The 23,929-nt window shown below is 43.7% G+C and overlaps 1 protein-coding gene across 9 annotated transcripts in view; it reads left to right on the forward strand.

Annotated features, from left to right (window-relative positions):
- Parp11 (poly(ADP-ribose) polymerase family member 11) overlaps positions 1-23,929 on the forward strand; it is a 34,014-nt gene that overhangs the window by 6,548 nt on the left and 3,537 nt on the right. For 2 of the 9 annotated variants that reach the window (XM_050121979.1, XM_050121980.1), the window contains exons 2-8: positions 6,353-6,473; positions 8,384-8,512; positions 9,262-9,382; positions 11,869-11,944; positions 14,871-14,943; positions 15,034-15,164; positions 22,947-23,098. In XM_050121979.1, coding sequence (XP_049977936.1) covers positions 8,387-8,512; positions 9,262-9,382; positions 11,869-11,944; positions 14,871-14,943; positions 15,034-15,164; positions 22,947-23,098 — 679 coding nt within the window. In that variant the 5' untranslated portion in view covers positions 6,353-6,473; positions 8,384-8,386. Of the gene's footprint in view, positions 1-6,352; positions 6,474-8,383; positions 8,513-9,261; positions 9,383-10,188; positions 10,257-10,999; positions 11,150-11,868; positions 11,945-14,870; positions 14,944-15,033; positions 15,165-22,946; positions 23,099-23,929 lie in introns of those variants that run through there. The other 7 variants (XM_050121981.1, XM_050121986.1, XM_050121977.1 and 4 more) reach the window with 7 other exon arrangements.

A 23,929-nucleotide genomic window follows, 5' to 3' on the forward strand; every position in this document is an offset into this window, starting at 1 on the left:
ATTTATTATTCTTTCTGCGTGTATACCTGAAGGCCAGAAGAGGGCACCAGACCTCATTACAGATGGTTGTGAGCCACCATGTGGTTGCCAGGAATTGAACTCAGGACCTTTGGAAGAGCAGGCAATGCTCTTAACCTCTGAGCCACCTCTCCAGCCCTTTCATTTTCTATGCCAGTTAAAGAATTTAAAGGCAAGAAAAATCTCAAACTCAACAGGTAGCAGAGGAAGAATCTGACAGAGTAGATGCAATCAGTGTTAAAGAAAGACTTTATTTGTGGCTAGGAAACATATTCAGCAAGTACACAAAGAGAAAGGTTCTCCACAAAGCAGAAGGGTCCTTGGGTAGCCAAAGTCTTTTAGGGCTGTGGTGTTTTAAAGTCCTTGAAGGGTCTTCTCTAATTTAGGGTCTGAGGAAAGACACGATGACTGATTGGCCCACAGCTCTTGTGTGACATGTCTGTTGATCTTGAAGTTGTTGAGCCAGTCTGTCATCATGGGCTTCTGGATGGGAGAAAAAGCCCACAAGACCTTTGTTAAAGACTTTTGTCTCAGGCCAGGAGAATAGGGAGGAAGGCACCATCTTGGAAGTTCTCCAACTTTATTATTAACATAGTGGCACTTCATCTGTATTTTAATAAATAAAGCTTGCCTGAGGAAAAGTAAAATAGCCACACTGGCCAGCCTTACAGACCAGGCAGCAATGACACACACCTTTAATTCTGGTTGCCACAATGACACACACCTTTAATCCCTGTAGCCACACTAGTTTGCCATAGAAACCAGGTGGCAGTGGTACACACCCTTAATCCCAGAAATAGAGAGGATTATAAAATGGAAGAAGACAGCTCTCAGTCTCATTCTGAGATTCCTGGAGGCAGAATCATCATTTTGGACTGAGGTAGAGTGTCAGGGACCAGCCTCTACAAAAATCTCTCTTGCTAGGGTAGGGGTGTTGTGATTTAGCGATATAAAGAATACAAAGACACACATAAAAATAAAACAAATATATATATACATATGTATATGTATATATATATTACATAACCTTGAAGGAATAGAGGTAAGGTCCAACTCTCTGACCTTTGGTCAACATGAAAACAGGCTCACATTTTGGGGCCTCCACAGTAGAGGTAAGAGCCAGTGGCTAGCTGTTTTGCTTTTTTGACCTTCAGGTTGAACCCCAATTTCTGTCTCTGGGCTTTTATTAATCGTGCTACATTTATGACATAATCATGGCTCCTATATGTCTGCCATCAGGAAATATATCTCCTAGTCCCTGAGTGCTATTTGGATATAGCAGATCCTTTTTAAGAGATAGAGTTTAATAGAAGGTTCTTAGGTCTCTGGGAGGCATGAGGAAGTTCCCATGAGGCCCCTTGAGGTCTTGCAAGAAAGGACCAAGCTTAGTTCCAATTATCCTTTCTGCTTCTCCTTTGGGATGCTTGCTTGCTCTCGTAGCTGCTCCTTCTAACTGTTTGCTACAGTTACAAGACTGTGTCCTTGAACCTTCTAACCAGAGTCAGGTTGGGGTTCTTTAAAACTATGGACAACATGGGATAGAAGGAACTCACTCTATGCAGCAAGGCAAATTACAAGCTTGTCTCCATCATAGTCTGGAACTTCAGGGAGCGAGCTTTGGAAATGTCTGCCTCGAGAGAAGCACAGTGCATGCCTGAGGCCCTGGGCCTTTCCACAGCAATTTGTCCAGATATTTATGCTTGAGTGGTTCAGGGGAATGCCTGTTTTCCCTCGGGATATGGAACTTCACGCAGTTCAGTCCCGTGGGTACTGTGTGTCAGTGCCCGTGATTCTTTATCCTTGTTCTGTAATAAACATCTACAATTTCAACAACTTCATTCGCCCTGAAGCAGGAATGCCCAGAGGCATAGGTACCATCTGAGCACAAGATCTGGCTGTGTAGCCCAGGCTGCCTCCAAACTAATAATCCTTTACCTCTGGTATCCCTAATGCTAAAATTGCAGGTAGGTTCTACCATGCAAAGGGCAGTCTCAAAGGAATGGCCACTATTACACTGTCTCTTTAATTTTAGGTAATAAATTAATAGATAAAGCTTTTTGTAGTTCAGGCTAACCTGGAGCTTGTTTCTTAGCCCAGGTTGACCTTGAACTTGCAAACTTTGTACCTCAGGCTGGCTCAAGGATGAAAGACTTGCACCATCAAGTGTAGTCACCATCTCTTTAGGGATGGTCTCTATTTGGTTAGACATTTTCAGTTTTAATTGCCCTGGTTTTGGTCTCATGTATTCCTTTTTGTGTATGTTTGTGGAAACCTGGGTATTCAATTAAAGTATTTGTTTGAGACAGAACCTCCTTGTACATTGAACTCAGTGATCCTCCTGCCTCTGCTACTTAAGTAATGGGTGTAACGGTCTGCTCTGTCCCTTTAAGAGACAAACCATGCCCACTCCCTCCCCTGTCTGCCAAGGCAAACTGATCTTCAGCTTCCAGCCTGAGTCCCCTTTTCCGTCCCTCTAAGAGGCAGCTTCGGTCTCTCCTTTCTTCCCACTTTTCCCCTTCCTCGTTTCTCTCTCTCTCTCTCTCTCTCTCTCTCTCTCTCTCTCTCTCTCTCTCTCTCTCTGTCTCTCTCTCTCTCTCTCTGTCTCTGTCTCTCTCTCTCCCTCTCTCTCCTTCTCCCCTTCTCCCCTTTCCCCTCCATAACCCACTAAATAAATATGCAATCTCACTCTGCATGGCGTTCCTATCCATGTCTCTGTCTCTAGCCCGCTGTGTGGCTCCCTGCCGGGGACCAGCCACCTTCGGAGACCTGCAGCGTGGTCTCGTGGCATGCCCAACTGTCTGTCTCTCCTCGTAGAACTAGCTGCCCCATCAATATCTCTCACCCACCATGTGGCTCCCCTGCCTGGGACTCGTGGCCTGCTGCAGCCACTTGGGGATCCACAACGTTTTACATTTACCATAACAATGGGATCATGGGCAAATAATACTGTGTCCTTCTCTAAAAATAGTTATTTTATTCTATTGATCTGACCTCTTTTGGTGGCTGCCATAGCTCGGGCTCTATCACTTTGTGTTTTGGTTACTTGGCTGAACTTACATATGAATGTAGCCTTCTTCACACTGTTCTCCTCTTGTCCTTACTGCTCGGGCAGCACTTCCAGGTTGACAAGTTATGGGTTAAAAGCTGTGCTGAGTCCTCTAGGTAGTCAAGCTTTAACTCTTCAGAGGCTGCTGTTGTGGTTGAGTGAGGTTTGGGGTTTTTTGAGGGGGGGTACTATATTAATACTTATCCAGAAGTAGGTTTTCCTTTTCTCCCCCTTGGTTTTTCAAGACAGGGTTTTTCTGTGTAACAGTTCTGTAGACCAGGCTGACCTCAAACTCACAGAGATCTACCTGTCTCTGCCTCCTGAGTGCTGGTTACTGGTGTGTGCCACCACTGCCTGGCAGAGGTCTCTCTTTTGGATCACTCCGGAGAGGACATGATGGTGGGCTTATCATCTTCCACACTGCTGAGGGTGCTGGGCTATGAGAATGCCATAATGAAACCTGTTATGTGTAAGCTAACTCATAGAATGAGTTCTTGGGATTGGTGAGATGGCTGCGTGGATAAAGATCCTTGCTGCCAAGCTTGACGTTTACTCTCGGGAGGCACTTGGTGGAAGGAGAGAAGTGACTCTTGAAAGTTGCTCTCTAAGCCATGAGCATTTGAGCCATGGCACACATGTGCAGGTATATGCACACACCAAATAAATAAACAAAATTTTAAAAATTAAAAAAATCAACTCCTGCTTCGCAGCCTTTGCCCATGAACCAGAGTAGCTTCCTGTGTAGTCAGTGTTTATCAGCAGTGATGTTGAAGCCCTTTTCCCGCCTCATGTTTCTTCCTGTGTTGATGGGCACATCAGTCATGTGGGAGCATTTTCAGGTCTGTCCAGTGTCTTGCTCTGTTTGTTCCTAGATGGGTACAAGCTCAGAGCTGTCAACAGCTTTTTCATGTCCAGCAGTGACTGATCAAGAGGGCTCTTCCCTGCTGTCGCCTCTTCTCTGTCACTTATGCCATTCCACTTCTGTCCACGCCTCACTTTCCTTGGTTTTCATGAAGCTAACCACTGTTTCTCTGAATTCCCTTAGTCTCGGGTCCTCTGTTGTCTCTTCCAAATAGAGCTGCTCTCAGGCTGTGATGTGGCCTTTATTCCTTGTGTCCACTTGCCCTTGGGCAGAGTTCCTGTATCAGGGTACCTGCAGTTCAGGTGGAAGCCCTCTTTTCCCAAGGTGACATTCTACTCCTTGAGAGGACACTAGGTGAGGGAGTTAGCAGCCCTAGAAGTAGACTCTGGGTGGGAGAGGGAGTTTGTTTTCTGTTGTTTGTCTGGAATAGAACTTCTGCCTCATGGACTGAGGGGGATGAGGAATACCAGCAGCCTGCCCTTCCTCAGCCTGGGGTACAGGGGCCTCGTCTTTGGCCGCACATAGAAGAGCCAGCAGGACATTTCTTGTGTGTATTCCGTCATTTGCAGACCCCCTAAGCACATGCTCCAGAGTTAAACGATTTTGGAGAGTTTTACTAGTTGCAAGGCTGATCTTCTGGAAAGAAGGTCCACTTCCGGAATTTCTTATCCTGTTAGTCTGGAACGTCCACCCCTTACCAGCTTTGTAGCAGATTTTGGAAACACACGCATGTACACACACACACACACACACACACACACACACACACACCTACACCCCTGGTGACCTGAGTTCCATCCCTGGGATGAAAACAGAGAACTGACTTCCGAAAGTTGTCTAATGACCTGCTCCCCCCATATGTGCCATGACATATGTGTGCTGTGGCAATGCATGCTCACAAAAATGCAATAAACAAAATGTTACTTTGTGTATGCGCATGTACATGTTAATGTTTTGAGACAGTGTCTCTTAAAATATCCATGCTTGCCTTGAACTTGCCTTATCCTCTCTCAGCCCATGAGACTCAGTGCTGATTCTTTATAGAGAGGCAAAGATGCCTTCATCTCCAAGTATGACTTCCTCAAGTATGCTTATGCTAATAAAATAACTATGTAGTAATACTCTCACTAGAAATGATAAGTCTAGAATGCAGCATTGTGTTCCAGGATATGGACCAGGATTTGACTTTGAACTCATCTTTCCTGTTACTTTTCAGTTGCATGATTCATATGGAATGTGCCCAGGTGCTGTGATTACAGATCTTGTTAGTACGGATGGCCTTGGAGATGGACTCCACCTGTGTGCACATTTGAAAACAAGAAGGATGCTTTACCGTTTGGTGTTGGCTGTTTCTCCCTGGCGGCCTTCTGTACAGGAAGCGCCGTTTCTTCCCAGTTAGAAAGAGGAAAGTCAGGCCGAATGTGGCATTGTAACCGAACTAGCCCTTTCTAACGTGCGTTAAGTGCCTTCTCCGTGTTGGATAACCTGCACGTGTTCTTTTGATTTCCTGTCGATGTGTCCTAACTAGTGAGCCATCATTATTAGAGCAACAGCATTCTAAATTATTTTGTTTAAGCCAGTTTTCTCTTTGAGCCAAATTATACAAAATAGCCATTCCTTTGGAGAGGAAGCACACTATAAATGATGCTGTGGCTGTTATGATATGAAATGAATTGTTTGAAAGAAAGCCAGTGCATCTGTGAAGCTTGGCAGCGAAGGTGGAAATGAGGCCGAGAGGTGGACACCTGGAGGGAGATGGGACCCCAACAGGCCTCAGGGCTTCTTTAATCTTCTCTGTACTGTACATGCACACCCTGATTGTAGACAAAATAATTATATTATTTTCTGCTTTGTATTTTCCCTGTCTTCAACTGGAAAGTAATGACTTCTCTCTCCTGTACATGAGACTATAGAGGAAAAAAAAAACAGTGTAAAGTGTGACGAAGAACTGGCCTCGCTAGTTAAAACTCGGTCAAAGCTATTGATCACAGTTCCTCTCTCTCTTCTCTCCCTTCTTTCCTCTCTCCCTTTCTCTTTTCCCTCCCCCTTTTTCTGTTCTCTTTTCCTTTCTCCCTTCCTCCCTTTCCCCCTCAGGTTTCACTGTGTTTCTCGGATTGGCCTTGAACTGGACTCCAGTGATGGTCCTGTCTCAGCCTCAGTAGCTGGGACTTGGGCTCCAGTGCCTGCGTGTAGACTGGCCTGCAGTGACAGCTCAGGGACAGAGCCAAAGGACAGAGCACACTGTGCTGTAGCCATAGAGGGAACCTTTCTGTTGCCTGTCCCTTTTCTGATAGAGAAAATCCAGAACCCACAGCCCAGTTCTGTCTTACCTATTTGCTTCAAGCTTGTCTTTCCAATTTTTTAGGGTATTTCCCAAACAAAAACTAAGCCTGTGTCCCCTGGCTTGCTTTCTTATTCCTTCACAGTGAAATGGCCAACCAGTGTGAGGAGTGCTGGGAGAGGAGAGCAAATGTCCGGACTAGTTAACGGCACAGCTGAGTTTACATTTTAAGTCATCATCTTTATTATCCACTTAAGGCACAGAAGGTAAATAGTGTGTTCTAACCTGGAGCCCGGTCCAGGCTGTTTTGGTGTTGTTGTTGTTGTTGTTGTTGTTGTTCTCATCAGCTAGTCAACTTGTAAAACATGAAGGAGTGAAAACAAGGACATAATCAGAAAAGTATTCCTTGGAAATCTGCTGGATGTGAATGAAAAAATCAAAATTAACTAACTCCTTCACGGAGCTCAGGTATTCATCCCAACCCCAAGTGAGGAAGGAACTTTAGTTTCTGCTGTGTGGGAGAATGTGTCTAGACAAAATAATGGGAACTTATCCTACATTTTATACAGTGGCATACAAATATTTTTCAGTTTTCAGGAAATACAGATTCTTTGTTAAAAAACAATCAAAGGTATAAGGGATTGTGTTCTAGCCATATTGCCAGTGTAGATGTGTATATACAAGATTCTACAACACACACACACACACACACACACACACACACACACACGCACCACACCCCTGAGAGATACATTGTAAAGTGATAGCATTGGTTAACTCTGTAAAAGGAAGGTAAAGAATGTCGAGGATAAAAGTGTGATGGGCCAACAAGTCTTCAACATAAGTACTCTGACTTCTTAGCAAGTTGTATGCTAGTTGTACAAATTTAATTAATTAATTAATTAAATAATTTTGAGGCAGGGTCTCTCTATACAGCCCTGACTGACCTGGAACTCACTGTGTAGACCACACTGGCCTCGAGCCGCAGAGATCCACCTGCCTCTGCCTCCCAAGTGCTGGAATTAAAGGCATGAGATACTGTGCCCAGAAAGTGCTTTGTTTTTTCCACATTCCCTTTGTAAGACGCTCCAGAGCTTGTCTGTTGTAGTCTAGACTGGATATCACCCATCCAAGTACTAACTAGGTCTGACCCTTCTCAGCTTTGGAGATCAGGCATATTCAGGGTGGTATGGCAATAGACTGGATTAGTTGTACAAATTTAAATGAATTATTTAAGAACCTTTAGATGATAGGAAGTCAAATTGCAAGTGAAATTAAATTAACCACTTGGTCCCTTTTCTAGTGACTTTATCACAATTTCCACCCAAGAACATCAGTTTTTTTTTTCTTTCAAAGATTAGGTGTATATGAGTTAATGCTCTAGTCAACATTATAAAACCTATTGGTCACAAAGCATAAAACAGTATAATGTGTGACCTACATGTACAGATCCTGAGGCCATTCTGCCTGAGCTTAACTTCCCCTTGTGTGACCGCTCTGCCTCCGTTTCCTAATTTTTGTCAGGAGTGCCTGTATCATATAGGTTGTTGTTAAGCCTAAATAAGTTATCCCTAGAGTTCTTAGACCAACACTTGACACCTAGTAAGAGCCGGATTGTTGTCATTGCCGTCATTATACTCTCAGCATCTTAGTGCTTAGAAGACACTATGACAGCTTCTCATCTGCTCAAACTTCTGTCCTGTGTGCATGTGTGCGTGTGCATGCTCATGTGTATATCCATGTGTTTATGAAAGCAAAGTATAGATATATTTGAACTAAAACTTTATTATATTATTCTTTACTGTTACAGCTTTTTTTAAAGGCCTCACATATTGTAGAAATGTCTCTTTGTGCTATTAAATAAGATGACTATTTGACATAGAAAAACAGATACATCTGATCTTAAGTAATTGTGATGCAGGGGTGCCTGACAAATTCACAAATGAATGTTGAATTACTTCTTGGGGCTTCATGTGCACTGATTTATCCCACCCGAGGAGGATCATCAGCCTAACATTTTAGTTGTTTATCTTCAGGGCCACTGTGCAGATAGCTGTCAGGTGTCACTGTGGGGAAGACGTTGGAATCTGGTTCCTGGTAATGAAGTAGAATGGTCCATAGAAAGCACATTGGTCGTTAATGGGTATCCCTCCTCCACCTCTCCCTGGCTTTCCAGAAGATGTTTCACAAGACAGAGGAACTCTTTCCCAAGAAGATGGAGAGTGACGTGGATGACATGGACACCTCGGACACACAGTGGGGCTGGTTCTACCTGGCGGAATGTGGGAAGTGGCACATGTTTCAGGTACCCCACCCCAAACTTCACAGGCAAGGGCTTGCCACACTGTAGACTCTTGCTCATGGAGCTCTGGAAGGTTCCAGCCCTGATGGAAAGCAGTGTAGCTAGAAGTCTGTTTCTTCCCCTGACAATAACCTCTCAGGAGCAGTGGTAGCTTAGACAGGGAGCATGCCTGGTGGTGGGCTCGGCACATACAAGCACATTCGGGTTTGATCTGGTGGACATAGGGAGGGAGGAGCTCGGGTGTGACGTTAGGTGCTGTGTGCACCCTGTGTGTCCTCACAGCACTTCTGAAGCGGATGACACTGCTCCATCTTCTGTCAGAGGACGGAGAGCTCAGAAAAGTTCATTCGCTTGGTCCAAGTTGCAAAGAGAGTTTAACTGAGGTTTGAACCCCCACACAAGAACTTGTAGTTTGGGGTTTTTTTTCTTCTCCCATTGTATGGTTACCAGGCTGGTGAAAGGTTTACTTTGAGCCACTTAGTGCAATCATTAGATAATTTGTGAAGCTCGTGGTAATATGTGAGACGGCTGTGGCCGAGCCTAGCATAACAGTCGCTGTTTTCCCCTGGACGCCGTTAATCATTTTCCACGTGCAGGCTTGGTTGTGCTCCCTGTATATGGGGGAGGTAGAGCAGGAGGCAGTAGGCACCCTTCATTCATCCTTTCTCTGTCACGTGACCTCAGCTCCACTTCTGTGGCCAACCCATTACTGTGAACAGCTGGTAAATGCAACTTTCTGGTTTGTCTTAAAGCCGGATACCAACATTCAATGTTCAGTTAGCAGTGAAGATATCGAAAAAAGCTTCAAAACAAACCCTTGTGGCTCCATTTCCTTTACTACTTCCAAATTCAGCTACAAGATAGACTTTTCAGGTATGTTTCCCCTCCTAGTTGTGTGTTTCTAGAATATTCCTAGACTGTTGGCACAGTGCAGTCTGCAGCTCAGGATTAGCCAAGATGTCTTGAAGCATGAAGTAAATCCTCCTGCTCTATGCAAAAGGAGCTCTGTAAATCTGCACTGTTAGACCCTTGAGCAGCACTGCCTTTTATAAAAGCATGTTCTGTGTTCATGTGTGTTAACATACGTGGTGTTGCCGTGTGTTTTGAGTTTATGTAATGCTCTTTATAGCTCTTTTATGTTTTGATTTTTGAGATGAGGTCTCGCTGTATTGCTGGACTGGTCTTGAACTCACAATCCTTCTGCCTCGGCCTCTGGAGCAGCTGGGATTGCAGGCCTGGACTGCTGTGCCTAACTTACAGCGCTTATTTTACTCGGCACTACATCCCTGGATATTGGTTGGAGTTGGGAACCGTTTTACCTTAAACATCAAACTGATATTAAATGATGAGGAAGTCACTGGTTGTTTCAAGACCAAAGTGAAGCCAGGTGACCTTCCTGTTGATGGTTTGCTTAGATGGCTGCCTCTTCAAAGGATGCTGCTTCCTAGATGAGCCCAGCTAATGTGCAGATCAGCTTCAGTTAGACCCATGCCTCTTTGGGTTCCTCCCACCATGTGGGGTCATGTTATCAGGTGTCTCATGGAAACACTGTTGGATTCACTCCGTAAGTTCCAGGCTGCTGTCACCCACTGTAGATGGCTTTGAGGCAAAGGAGATTTGAATGGGGCAGCTTCTTAATAACCGCTCACTCTTAGTCACTCTACACTTTGGTCTTCTAGCTATTCTTGTCCAGTTGCTGAGTTGTGTCTTTCTGACCGTGGTGGTGCTGATGTGCTGAGGATGGAGTGTAAGTCTGAAATGCTTTCCCAGAAGTGGTAAAGGGTTCTCAGGGACGGTGTAAACAGAGCTAAAAAATACCATCTACCAAACTTGATTTTCTTGTAATTGCTGATTATCAAGAATGATTCAAAGAATAGATGAGAACATTAAATTTAAGAAGAGTGAAAACAATTCTCTTTTTACTGTCAATTAATCCTGACTTTCAGAACCAGCATTAGGCAAGCATAGGGCATGCTGCCCTCGGTGCTCTGTCCCAGCAGAAGGTGTTTGGTAGATGTCGCTGTGTTCTGTGCTAGCGCTGTGTACGAGCACAGGTTTGGTGGCAGAACAGTATGATTTACACAAACTTCAGGCCTTGTAAAGGGGATGCCATCTGTTGAAGTGTGTGGTAGGTAATTCAGCAGGCCACTTCTGACTAAGAATATTCACTAGTGAACTATACTTTCTGGGAGATTCCTGTCAGGAAAAAAGACTAATTCAAAATATTTTTGTAGATGCTCAGAATGTAGTTCACTTGGTAGAGTACCTGCCCAGTATGCATGAAACCCCAGCACAGCACAAACCAGGTGTGGTAGTGCATGCCTGAAATCCCAACACCCAGGATGTGGATAGGAGGATCACAGCTTCATGGCCCGCCTCAGCGACATAATGTGTTTAGGCCATGTTTGCCTACATGAGATATAGATATATATCTTTACTAAATTATGACAGTGGTACGTGGCATAAACGAATAAATGGTGATGTTTTAAGGTGCAGCTACTAGCGTTTTCCATACACTGTTGGAGGACCTTTAACCCAGTCATCCTGCCACCACCCAGCTTCTCTCTGAGTGACATGGAAAGTAGACGCAGAGGAGACAGCTGTGAAGATGATTCCACAGATTTGGTGCCAGGTCCTGAGGTGATCTTGCTTTTCCCTGAATGGTGGCAGTTCCCTGGTGTGTCGTGTCGAGGAGAATACAGGAGTGGCAGAGCATACAATTGACAAATGCAGTGACATTTGTTAAAATTTACTGCTTGAATGGGTGGATAAACGGGAATACTGCCAAGGCCGTGGTGCAGCAGAAGATGTTAACTAGATAGTGTGGCCCCTTCACTGGGAGTCTGTGTGTAAATACGTGTTGTCTCTGGCTGGGTTTTCTTTTCCTTTTCCTTTGGTTTAAGTGTGCAGTTAAAAGATGACTAAAGAAACACATTTTTGAAATCATGTGAGTTGTGCAGATGTTACATGGAAATGTATCCCTTTCTAATTTCCAAATTCTTAGGGAACCCAGAGTGCATTTCTCCGTGTAACAAATCCAATGGAAGATTTAGTATGATGTCATTCTATGCTCTTAACTTGGCCGCTTTTGGTCTTGCATTTTAGTGTCAGTTTAGCTGAGGTGTGATGCGTGCGGAGCAGGGTGTGAGGTGAGCATCTTGGTGTGGCCTTAGATCAAGAAGCAGGGCCCCTGTACCTTTACAACATGGCAAATAGGTCGATGGTGAAAGATCATAACTACCTGGCCGTCGTCTCCTCCCAGAGCCACTGACCGCCCTGTACTGTGGCTCCTAACATGCATGAGACCTGGGAGCACTGTGTGTTTCTGCGGCTCATCTGATCTGTCTCTTTGTGTTCAGAAATGAAGCAGATGAACCTCGTCACTGGAAAACAACGCCTAGTAAAAAGGGCTCCTTTCTCCATCAGTGCCTTCAGGTATGGTAAATGGGTACATGAGGGGTGGGCTTTTCTCTCCCTGCTTTCTTACTCTTTGGCAGAAAACCAGGTAGACTAACATTCATCTCATGAACTAATAGCAATTTTTGCAATATTAAACCTCTTATTTGCTGATTAAATAATCACTGTCTTCTGCCATTGTTTCCTTTCAATCTCTCTTGTCATATGTATATATTTTTTCAATTCTTAGACCAGTGTGCGTGATAATTATAAGATGCCATGTGGTTTTTGTTTCAAACCCTTAAAATGACCTATTGAACTTGTTTGAATTTGAACTGGACATGCTGTCAGAGAACAGTCCATGTATTTACCATGAATCCTAGAGAACTGGCCATGTGGTCTGCCTCTGCACTGATGTAGCTCCCTGTTGGGCATCTCTGAGGTACAGCACAAGTCCACATCGACTAGAGGGACAGCAGTGCATCTTCCCTGGATTCATTTTCCTTTTGCTTACTTTTGCCATATATAGACTTAAAAAAAGGATTGTTATGTGCCAAAGGTTAATACACACCTGTTGCGCATGGGAATGGAAAACAAGTAGAGCACTTTAAGAGTGTGTCTCCCATTTTCTAGAATGATTCCTCAGGCGAATGTTGAGTTCTTTCTCTTCAGAGAATTTAAGATCCAGCTGGGAAACAAAATGACAGTGTGTGAATTGTAAGGGATGCCTCATGCGCCTTCCAAAGAGCTGTAGAGAAAGGAACTGAAGGAGAGAGCAAGGAGAGAAATGCTTTCAGTTTCCTTTCTTAAGTATTTAACTGATATTTTAATATCACGACTTAAAAGATAATAAAGGCTTTCCTGCATCTGTGGGACACAGACTATGTTCTTACTTCCTACATCATGTTTGTGTTCTACAGTGCCAGGAATAGAATGCATTTCTTATCTCCTAAGAGTGTAATCTGGGGCAATGAGACACAGTAGCGGGAAGAGTTTCACATCTGTGTGTTGGTTTAGCTGGTCTCCCTTTGAAGCTGGTGAGAAGTCCATACTGGGGTCAAGCATTTTCTTCTTTCTCAGGCTATACAAACTATACAACAAAAACAGAAGGAGCAGGGGGAGTAAGCAGCGGAGGACAGCAGTTGAGGCTGTAATGAAAGGGGAGGAGTTAAGTGTGAAAGCTAAGGGGATAAAGGTCAGGAGTTGCTCATGCAGAAAGGCTAGATGTAGGGCAGCACTGGGCGCTCATCACAAGCCTGGCCAGTGTGCATTCTGTCAGTGCTGTGGGTCCATACAAGTTATTTGAACCTTTCCTCCATAGTGAAAGATACATTGGACAAAGGGGGGGGGGTGCAACTCAGGGTTGAAGTTAACTTAAATCATAATTATAGTATTTGAAGTTCTTCTAGAACTCTCCTAAAACAATTTGATATTCCTATAATCACACATATGATTAAGAAAAATATCAATTTATGCCAGACTCCTTTGTTAGCAAACTGACTGAAATTCAAAAATGGAAGCGCATGACTCTGAAGAGGTTGCTAGAAGCAAGCTAAGTATCACCAGACGCAAGCATTTAAATAAATTATGGTTCTGTCTCTGTTTGGGGCCCAGAGTCCTAGGGAACTGCCCACTTGGCTCCTACACCAATGCAGAGCCCCACTGGGCAGTCCCTAGGTGACATGTCAAGTCCATAGTGACTAAAGGAGGCCTAAGGAAGATGCTCCACTTCAGCTCCCGCTCCCCTGTCCATGCACAGATGATGGAATTGTGTGTGTGTAGCAGAGGAGGCATTTATTTGTTGCATGTTAGCTGAGTGTCTGCCATGTGCTGGGATTCCCCTTGACCCTGGGAGTGAGGAGATTGCATACATTTTTATAAGGATCATAGTGAGAATTGATCAAATGACCAAAACAACATAGGGGCAAAAATGTGTGCTTTGTGCTGCCATTTGTGTTGATCAAAACTTGGCTTTCTGAACCTAAAAGGGAGCTCTAACGGACACCTGGGTGTAGAGATGGCTGTGAGAAGGAGTGAAGAGCCAGAGCTGACCAGAACCCAGACTGCAGCAGGAGGAAAGGTTCCCACTCTGTACTTGTCGGTGCACTGAAGACCTTCCTGAGTGGTTTCCAGCACCCATGGAGGCCGCTCACAGTTGACTGTGACTCCAGCTCCAGGGCATTGGGTGCCCTCTTCTCCTTCTGCAGCCACCTGCACATATATAGCACACTTGCACACAGATGCATACACATACAAATAAAAATCTTTTAAGAATTATATGTTATATTGTTTTTTCCAAAAGAATTACAAAGTTTGACAGAAATGAGCTAAGGATAGGTTTGAAGGTTGTTAATTTGCAAGGAAGGCTATTGTGCCTGTTTTAGCATTTTGCTGTTTATGTCCTGTGGCTTGACCATATTGCTTGGCTTTTAAAGATTTGCTGCCAAGTGTGACTGCACTGAGCAAGTCAGAATGCAATGTCTAAGGAAACAGAAGGCAGAGAAGAGGGCTGAGTTAGGTCATAGAAGACAGAGGGTGGGGATGATTGAGCCATCTTGGAAAACAGCAATGACTGGTAGAGTTTCCAGTTTCATTCAGTACTAATATCAATAAACGCTTTGGATTTTTTTTTAAATCAGCCTACTTTTTCTTAGAAATTCCTTTCTTTGGCTAAAATTTTCTTCACATTTTATAAAAATCTCAACAAAAGAAATTGAATTAATTGTTTCTGAAGTGTTGAAGCTATGTAGATTTGTATATTCCTGTCAAAATTTATAATTCAGCATTTAAAAGTTAGGAAAGTAGAATTTCAGTAAATATTTCTAAGTGAAGCCAAAGGTTAAACTTTATCCTGTTTGTCATAAATACTTTGCAAACAAAAAACTCAGCCGCGGAGAAAAGCTAAACCACCGACACTAATTATAATCCGCTTCTGATACTCTGCTCTGTCTTTTGCTGTTTGAAGTTACATCTGTGAAAATGAGGCCATCCCCATGCCAACACACTGGGAGAACGTGAATACAGAAGTTCCCTACCAGGTGAGAGCAGATGACTGTGGGGCAGGCCAGCAGGACGTCCCGGGGCAGATGGGAAGGCCACTGCTAAACTCTGCAAACGTCTTCTCCCAGCTGGTCTCCCTGCAGAACCAAACGCATGAATATAATGAAGTTGCCAATCTCTTTGGTAAAACAATGGATCGGAACCGAATTAAAAGGATTCAAAGGATTCAAAACTTAGACTTATGGGAGTTCTTTTGCAGGTGAGTGGGTTCCTTGTCCCTCTTTCCTCCTTGTCTCTCTCTTCCAGACTGTAGGCATGGCTCCACACAGAGCTTAGCTGGCTTCATGTTCAGCCACAGACAAGCTGTTCTTCTCTTGCCATGCCTTAATTTTTTTTTTACATTGATTTATTTCATGAGTATGACTGTTTTTCCTGTGTGTTTGTCTGTGCACCATGTGCATATGTGGTACCTGAGGAATTCAGAGAGGGCATTCTGTCCCTGGGTACTGCAGTTTACAGAAGTTGTGAGCCACTATGTGGGTCCTGCAAGGGCACTGAGTGCTCTCAACTACTGAGCCACCTCTCCAGCCCCTTGCTGGCCTCTGCCCTCGTCTCTGTCCTCAGAGAGTAGGCAAGGTCTTCTCTGGGATACATTCAGTCAGCACAGTGGGAGAAGCTCTATCTTTGCTAGGTCCAAAACTGCATCTTGGTTGAGATGGAGGTCTTTAGCTTTGGAAGGCGGCTTGCCTCAGCCCTTTAGATTGCATTAGAAATCTCTGGAAATACTGACTTAAAAAACATTCAGTTGACACTATCCTTCCAGTAGCTCGTTGCTTATTTTGTTTGAAAGAACACTTTAAAATTTACCTTCAAATTTCTATTTCTTTCTTCACTTGGAGTTTATGCTGTGGGTTTAACAATCTCTATTCATTACTAAATCTAAGTTAGAAATGACTGTTAGTTTTCTCTGTGTGCCTTTAACCTAAAAATAAAGCTTGTTACCTAAAACTTGTTACCCAAATTAACCTGTTATGTTGTACTTTTGTAATAATAATACTTAAATAAGTGGTTCTCTAAAATATATTAAATAAAAAATTGTAGATGAGATTTGATTTCTGGTATTTTTATTATAATTTTTTGGGTTTTTTGTTTGTTTGGTTTGGTTTTTTTGAGACAGGGTTTCTCTGTAGCTTTGGACCATGTTCTGGAACTCACTCTGTAGACCAGGCTGGCCTTGAATTCACAGAGATCCACCTGCCTCTGCCTCCTCAGGGCTGGGATTAAAGGCATACGCCACCCAGTTTATTACAAACTTTTAATGACTTATTCAGAAAAATATATTAACACAGAAGTAGAATTCTACCGTAATAAGCCCTGTGTGCTTGTGATTCTAACATCTGTCAGTGTGTGCTGCACAGTCCAGATGAGGAGGCACACAGCTGCTAGCTCAGCACACAGAAAGCTAGAGCAGGAGGATTGTGAGTTCAAGGGCTACAGAGCAAGTTCAAGGCCAGCTTGCCCTACTTTATGGTAAGGCCCTGTTTCAAAAAAACATCAAACAAGTAAACATGTGCCCAAAACAGACTAACCATGCATGATTGTTGCTCTATTATCGGAAAGTATTTAAGGCCATTCATTCCCAGCCTGTCCCCCATTTCATTTGCATACTCTTGAGAATTAGACTGACTTTCCTTTGGTGATTTTTACAGTTTTGTTTCCTGTTGTTATGGTAAAATATCCTGACCAAAACAACTTAAGGGAGAAAGAGTTTATTTGGCTCACAATTCCAGGTTACAGTCCATCATTTCAGGGAAGTCAAGGTGGTGAGGAAGGTAAGAATATTGAAGCAACTAGTCACATTACGTCTACACTCAAGTCCTGTGTTAATGAATGCTTGCTAATGCTCAGGTCGCTTTCTCTACTCTTAACCGAATTCTCCTGCCTAGGCAATGGTGCCACCCACAATAGGCCATTCCAGCTAATCAAGGAAATTCCTCAAAGGCATGCCCACAGACCAACCTAACCTAAACTGTTCCTCACTGACACTCCATCCCCAGGTGACTCTGCAGTGTGCAAAGTCCTCATCAAAGCTAACCATCACAGTAATAGTATATGGAATTCTCCCATGGGGTCCCAGCTTCTGGGCCTCAGTTTGTTCCAGTTATCCTTGTAAGAAGTTAGAATAACAGTGCCTGTGCTCTTCAGCTTGTGCTTTTTATAGTCTTGAGTATTCAACCAAAAACCTTATATTTCTGACCGTCACTGAATTTGCCTAAATTTCGAAGGCTTTATTTAGTTTATTTGGGGGAAAATAGATGCCTCTGCTCCCTATGATTTTGTTCTTTCAATGACTAAACTAATTTTTCTAAGGTGAGCTGGTAAAACTTATTTATTAGATGTATTTATTTTGTGTGTATGAGTTTTTTGCCTGCTTGTACATATGTGCACTGCATGTCACCTAGTGCCCATGAATGTCAGAGGGGGTCAGATCCTGGAACTGCAGCTATAGGTGGTTGTGAGCTGCCATGTGAGTTCTGGGACCTGAAGCAGGTCCTCTGTAAGAGCAACAACTACTCTTAACTGCCGAGCCATCTCTCCAGCCCCCGTTATTATTATTCTTAATTCAGGCCTCTGAACTGGAGTTCATATTGGTCTCCTTCATACTCAGAGCTCTCAGTAAAAGCATAAAAATATAGTGCTGAGTCCTACACTATTTAATACATGTAGTGATAGGAGCGGCCAGGCTGCGTCCCCAGCACCCGGCCGCCCGCATGGCTAGTTTATGCCCCGAAATAATTACACAGAAACTGTATTCTTTTAAACACTGCCTGGCCCATTAGTTTCAGCCTCTTAACCCATTTCTAATAATCTATGTAGCACCACGAGGTGCGCTTATCAGGAAAGATCTTAACCTTAACCTGCGTCTGTCTGGAGTGGGAGAACCATGGCGACTCCCTGACTCAGCTTCTTTCTCCCAGCATTCTGTTCTGTTTACTCCACCCACCTAAGGGTTGGCCTATCAAGGGGCCTAGGCAGTTTCTTTATTAATAAGAAATCACTCCCACATCAAATACAAGAATCTACTAGACATTTTCTTTGGTTTATACCCTTTGTGATCTTCCTTAATGTCAACCCACAGACACTTGCCATGACAGTGCAAAATACTGAGGCTTGTGGTATAGGCAGCCTGTCACTCTGACATCTTCTTGCAGAGCTAAAATAGCCTCACTGGTCTCTTGGCATACAAGCTGTGACTCATTATCTGGATAGCCAGGCCCAGAGTGAGTCCACCCTACTGCGTATTATAATTCCTTTCTTACTTCCCTCCTTCTTCTTCTCAGCAAGTAGTCTTAGCCCTCACTTTGTGATAGGCAGTATTCTAGGTACTTGGGATTTGATGGTGTATATAGGTCTGTAGGTCAAAGAACCAGGCCACTGCTGATCCAAGGTGTATGGGTGAGCATAGGTTATCATGGGAACACAAAGTGAGGGTATCGATTCACCCTTGCCCTAAAGGAGGGTATGTGTAGTGAATGTGGGTACTAAGGAGAACTTCCTAAAGCTGGTGTTATTTATGCTAGACATGGGCTAGGGGGAAGAGGGCATCTTAGACATGGGTGCATCATGGGTCAAAATTTATCTAAAAATTGGAACACAGCAAATTCAGAGAATTTTCAAACAGAAGAACATTGGGTGAGTAGCATTAGAAACCTAGCCAAGAAGCCAGTATATAGGAGCTAATAGTGCCACTGACTGTGCAACTTCCCTCCATAGCTGAGTCAGATTGTCCAGCCATAAATTAAAATTAGCAGATGTCTTCCATGCAGCCCTTTGTAAGCTAAACTGGTCGTGTTTATTGTTGTTTTGTTTTTATTCTGAAATGGTGGAACATCTAAAACTTGGGGATGGGGTGGAGAGACAGAGTGTTTAGAATGATAATTCACCAGGCAATACTGTAGGAAAAGCTTTAAAGTAGTGACTCTTATCTGGGGTTTTCCTACCAGGAACATCTGAGGAGATACTTTTGATTGCATCAGGAAATTGACCTAGACTAGTGATGAAGGCTAGAAGATACAGGGTATTAGCAACCAGGAATGATAAGATGACCAGAGTCTGGGTAGATAGATAGATAGATAGATAGATAGATAGATAGATAGATAGATAGATAGAAGACCAGGGGCTGGAAAAATAGCTCGGTGGTTAAGAGCCTTTATTGTTCTTGCAGAGGACTTGAGTTTAATCTCAGCACCCACACCATGCAGCTTACAACTGCTTGTAACTCCAGCTCCAGGGGATGACCCTAACCTCAGGTATATCCATTACAGACATACACACATGTACACTTAAATAAATAATAATATTTTTTAAAAAGCCAGGCAGTGGTAGTACACGCCTTTAATCTCAGCACATGGGAGGCAGAGGCAGGTGGATCTTTGTGAGTTTGAAGCCAGCCTGGTCTATAAAGTTAGTTCCGTGACAGCCTGGGCTACACATAAAATTACTGTCTTGAAAAAAAAAAAGGAAAAGAAAAAGAAAAAAAGAAAGAGACCAAACTCTGGTGAGGATGAGCTGAGGAAAGAAACCCCAAGGAAAGCAGTAGAGTGTGGAGTTGCAGAAGCTAATGGAAACAGAGTGCAGGGTCTCATCCTGAAGAAGTACCAGGGAAGATGCACACGGGGCATGTCCTTAGGGTGTGCACCAGACCGCGATGAAAGGGAAGGTAGTGTAGGCTGTCGTGTCGCGCAGATGAGTGAAGGTTGGCAACTCTTTTAGGGAGCTTGGCATTGGGAGGTGGAGGGAACGAGGAGTGGGTAGGGAGAAGAGTAGTGTTTCATTGGGGTTTATTATTATTATTATTAGTTCTTTAATGGTTAACATAATTGGAAGAGACTTATAGAAAAGGAGAGGTGAGAAAACAGGACAAGGGGGATGGGCAGTTGATGGATTAAGCATAATGGGATGAGATTCAGTGGCCATGTGTCAGAGAAGAGGTAGACACGTGTCCAGTTAGACTTACGTAGAGATGAAAGCCTGGCTAGCCCACAGACTCTTTAATCCTTTTGGTTTCCATGGCAAATAAGTGAAGTCACCTAATAGAGTGAAGCACTGTGGAGATGTAGATAAAGGGGATAGAAAAAGGATGAACTGAAGTGGCCACTGTGGGAAGTAGAACAGAAGAGCCGGGACCACAGGATTTCCCACACTGAGGGTTAAGTAGAAGGTGAAGGTGGAGTGTGTGAGTGTCTGGAGGAGTCAAGAGGAGTTGCATGGTACTTATTTAAGAGGAACAGTGGAAGAACAGCAAGATAGAGATGGCTGGAGCAGTCAGAGTAGCCAGGGTGTTAGAACAGTGAGAGCCCTGTCTTGATGAGGAAGTGGGCTTTGACCTGGCTATGTATCAGAGCCCTTTCTGGGACTCTTCAACAGGTAGAGGGATCCGTCACCTAATCCACATCCACTGACCTACGGTGTTTCTGATGCTCATCTGGAATGGAAGACCACTGGTCTAAACCCAGGTGAATGACCTTAGTCCAGAGCGTGGAGGCACTGCTGCTCTGACACAGTGTATAAGAGCCAGAGACTGGGATTTTTGGAACCTTGATCCTTAGAGGATGGGGCTATTGAGACATCTTTGAGAGCTGGGTGCCACAGCACTTTGTGTAGATTGAGAAGAGAATGTGGTCTAATTCGGTGGACAAAGTTGGGAAGCATTTACTGCAATCTTAGGTCTTTCTTTGAAAGTTTAACTTCTCTGACTCCACCCTTCTTCTTCCCAGCAGTCTCTGTTTCGCTTTCCCCCTAACTGTCCAGCTGTGGACCAGTCAGCTTCTTTATTCAGCCAATCACAGTGACATATTTACACGGTGTAGAGGAATATTCTACACCTGACTCTTTACCCCGTGGTTTCTAATAGCTGTGAGTTACACATTCCAAACCACGATTTTCTTTAACCTGTGTCTGGGGTGGAATGACGTGTAAGAAGCCTTCCGAGGCCACAGGACATCAGAGCACATGGATCTGGAATTGTGATTATGAATCACCCGGTGGGGTGCTAGGACCAGAAACTGAGTCCTCTGTGAGAGAAGTTAGTACTTTTAGCCTCTGAGCCCATCTCTAGCCTCAAATAGCTTAGCTTTTAGAATGGAATCTAGTCATTACAGCTCAATAACTTGATCTGAGAAGTAAATGTATTAATCAGGTATTTGCTTTAACAAAACAACCATGATATGGATTAATGAATACCAAACTCAGTAAGTTTAACATTGTGGTGTGTGGGAACGCCTTTTGGATAATTTAACTTGACCTCTCTAAAGTGGTTGAGAAAGTTTCTTACGATGGAAACAATATATTCCAGGCGATGGTACAAAGAAAATGAGTCATAGGTGGCTGGGAGGTCTTTGCAGAAACTTTAATGTCACGCTTGCTTGCTGCTTCATCCCCTCAGTGTTATCAGGCACTTAAATGAGTGTGGGTTTGCTTGTCACAGGAAAGATTCAAAACCAAAAAGGAAAGGACAGTTTGAGGGTGGTGGTGGCACACCCCTTTAATCCCAGCACTCGGGAGGCAGAGGCAGGCGGATCTCTGTGAGTTCGAGGCCAGCCTGGTCCACAAGAGCTAGTTCCAGAACAGGCTCCAAAGCTACAGAGGAACCCTGTCTCAGAAAAAAAAAAAAAGGCAGCTTGAATTCTGAGTGGGAATTACATGTGCGTTGTTAAAAATCAGTGAGACAGTTAATACACACAGTCCTAGAAGAAGCAACTAGGAAGAATGTCTTAGTGGAAAACTGAATGAGAGAGCCGCTTGATGCATGCCCTTCTAATATGAGCAGTGGTCTAGACAGTCGCCCTGGATCAAAGCCCATGCACTGAAATTTGGTAAATATTGCTCAATGACTCCAGAGGAATATGCATTTCATTGCTGTCACCACTTGAATGCATGTGCTTTAGCTGCCTGTTTTGATAAAATTTGTCAATTTATAATATGGGTGTTTCGCTTTGTTAATTAATTTTTACATTTGAAGCTGAAATATGTCAGAGCATTAGGTTTACCTGTCAGTTGTCCGATTAGCTGGGAACGGTCTGATTTAAAAAACCCTGAGAATTTTATTTGGCTGCACATAGTATGGAAGCCATTTGATGGCGCCATTCGCAGTGCGGTGTCTCTGGTCACACAAGGATCTGCTCCCTACCTGCGCTCGTAAACTAAGAGGTATCCAGCAAATCTGGTTAAGTAAAGACATTTGCTGTGTAGAAGGGGCTGGAAGCTTTACTAAACGGTGAGGGATAGCTGGGGAGATAATGTGTATTTCCTAGGGAACAAAGCTCATAGCTTTTGGAGGGTGGTTATCTATGGAATTATAAAAGAGAGGAACCGTTGTGTGTTGAGGAATGGCATAGGCCAGTCAGTGGACGTGGAGGTGGGTTCCAGCTCGCTGTTGGGATGGATGCACGTTGTAACAGTTTGGTTTGGTTTGTTCTTTTTGTTTGTATGTTTTTTTTAAACAGTTTCATGCATCCTGAGCTAACCTCATTCTTTTTTTTTTTTTTAGCCTAGCATAGCCTTGAATTCTTGAACGTTTTTGTCTCTGACTCTTGTTCTTTTTTGTTTGTTTGTTTTGTTTTGTTTTGTTTTGTTTTCGAGGCAAGGTTTCCCAGAGCCTGTCCCAGAGCCTGGTACTCTGTTGTAGCACAGGCTGACCTTGAACTCACTGAGCTCCACCTGCCTCTGCTTCCCAAGCACTATGATTAAAGGCTGCACCACCACGGCCCACCCAGCTGTGTGTCTCTGTCTCCTGTACATCCGGATTACGGGCATTAAGTACCAGACCTAGCTGATCGCTGTCATTTGATTTTTATGTATCCAAGAGCATTTGAAACAATTTCTTTGCTAGAATTGTTCTATCTAATCATTTACATTATATGATTTATATTGTTGTTTCACCTTTTCTTTTAAACTTTGCCCTTTAACCTTTTAAATTAATAAATAGCACTCAGTAGTGTATTTTTCTGTGTTTTTGTATCCGGATGTTTTGTGATTTTAGGAAGAAGGCTCAGCTCAAGAAGAAGAGAGGAGTCCCCCAGATCAATGAGCAAATGCTGTTCCACGGCACCAGCAGTGAGTTTGTGGAAGCGATTTGCATTCACAACTTTGACTGGAGAATCAATGGTGTACACGGTGCTGTCTTTGGAAAAGGTAACATCCGAATCTCAGGTCCAGCTTCAGTCACAGGAGAGCATGCCCACTCTTTAGGGAAGATTGGTTGCTTTCTGATTCAGAGTTGGGCATGATGAAACTAAAAATTACCAGACTATCGGCTTTAGACAGGGTGGAAGCGAGACTTGCACATCTGCCGTATTCAGCAGATCCCTGCGTTCCCATCATCCTGATAGGATGCTCTATATTAGAGAAGCCCTGCAGTATCTGTGGTGTCCGAGTCAGCCCTTCCCATGGATGAGCCTTCACAGGGAACTGCTCTATAGCGAAAGCACAGAGCAATAGAAACATGTTAATTATATACAGGGAACTGCTCCATAGCAAAAGCACAGAGTGATAGAAACATGTTAATTACACACAGGGAACTGCTCCATAGCAAACGCACAGAGTGATAGAAACATGTTATTACACTCCATTATACTTACTAGTGGCTGGTGTTTGGTTGTTTTGCTTTAGAAAATGATAGGTAAGAATATCAGCATGCACTGAAGGGGGAAAGTGTGCAAAACTCCACCTTATTTCTATTGTTGTACATGTCCTGGTTCTCTGTGGCATGCCTCAAGCGGATAGGGAGAGAGCCGAGGAGGGCAAGGGACAAGTGTTTGTTCTCATGGTCCATCCTTTGTGCCTCACTTCCGGCAAGAGAGCTGACTCCCATTTAGGATTAGGAGGAGCTAATTTTGAAGCAGTGAATTAGTTTAAGGATAATTACCGTAAAAGCTGCTCACTTCAGCTGTGAGAGCTCAGAAAAGTCTACACCAGTTCTATCAATATTGGGTGGTTATGCGACTTTGCTATTTATGTCCCAAT

Source organism: Alexandromys fortis, unplaced genomic scaffold (assembly GCF_014885135.2).
Source record: "Alexandromys fortis isolate MF-2015 unplaced genomic scaffold, M_Fortis_MF-2015_v1.1 scaffold_208, whole genome shotgun sequence".
Lineage (NCBI taxonomy): Eukaryota > Metazoa > Chordata > Mammalia > Rodentia > Cricetidae > Alexandromys > Alexandromys fortis.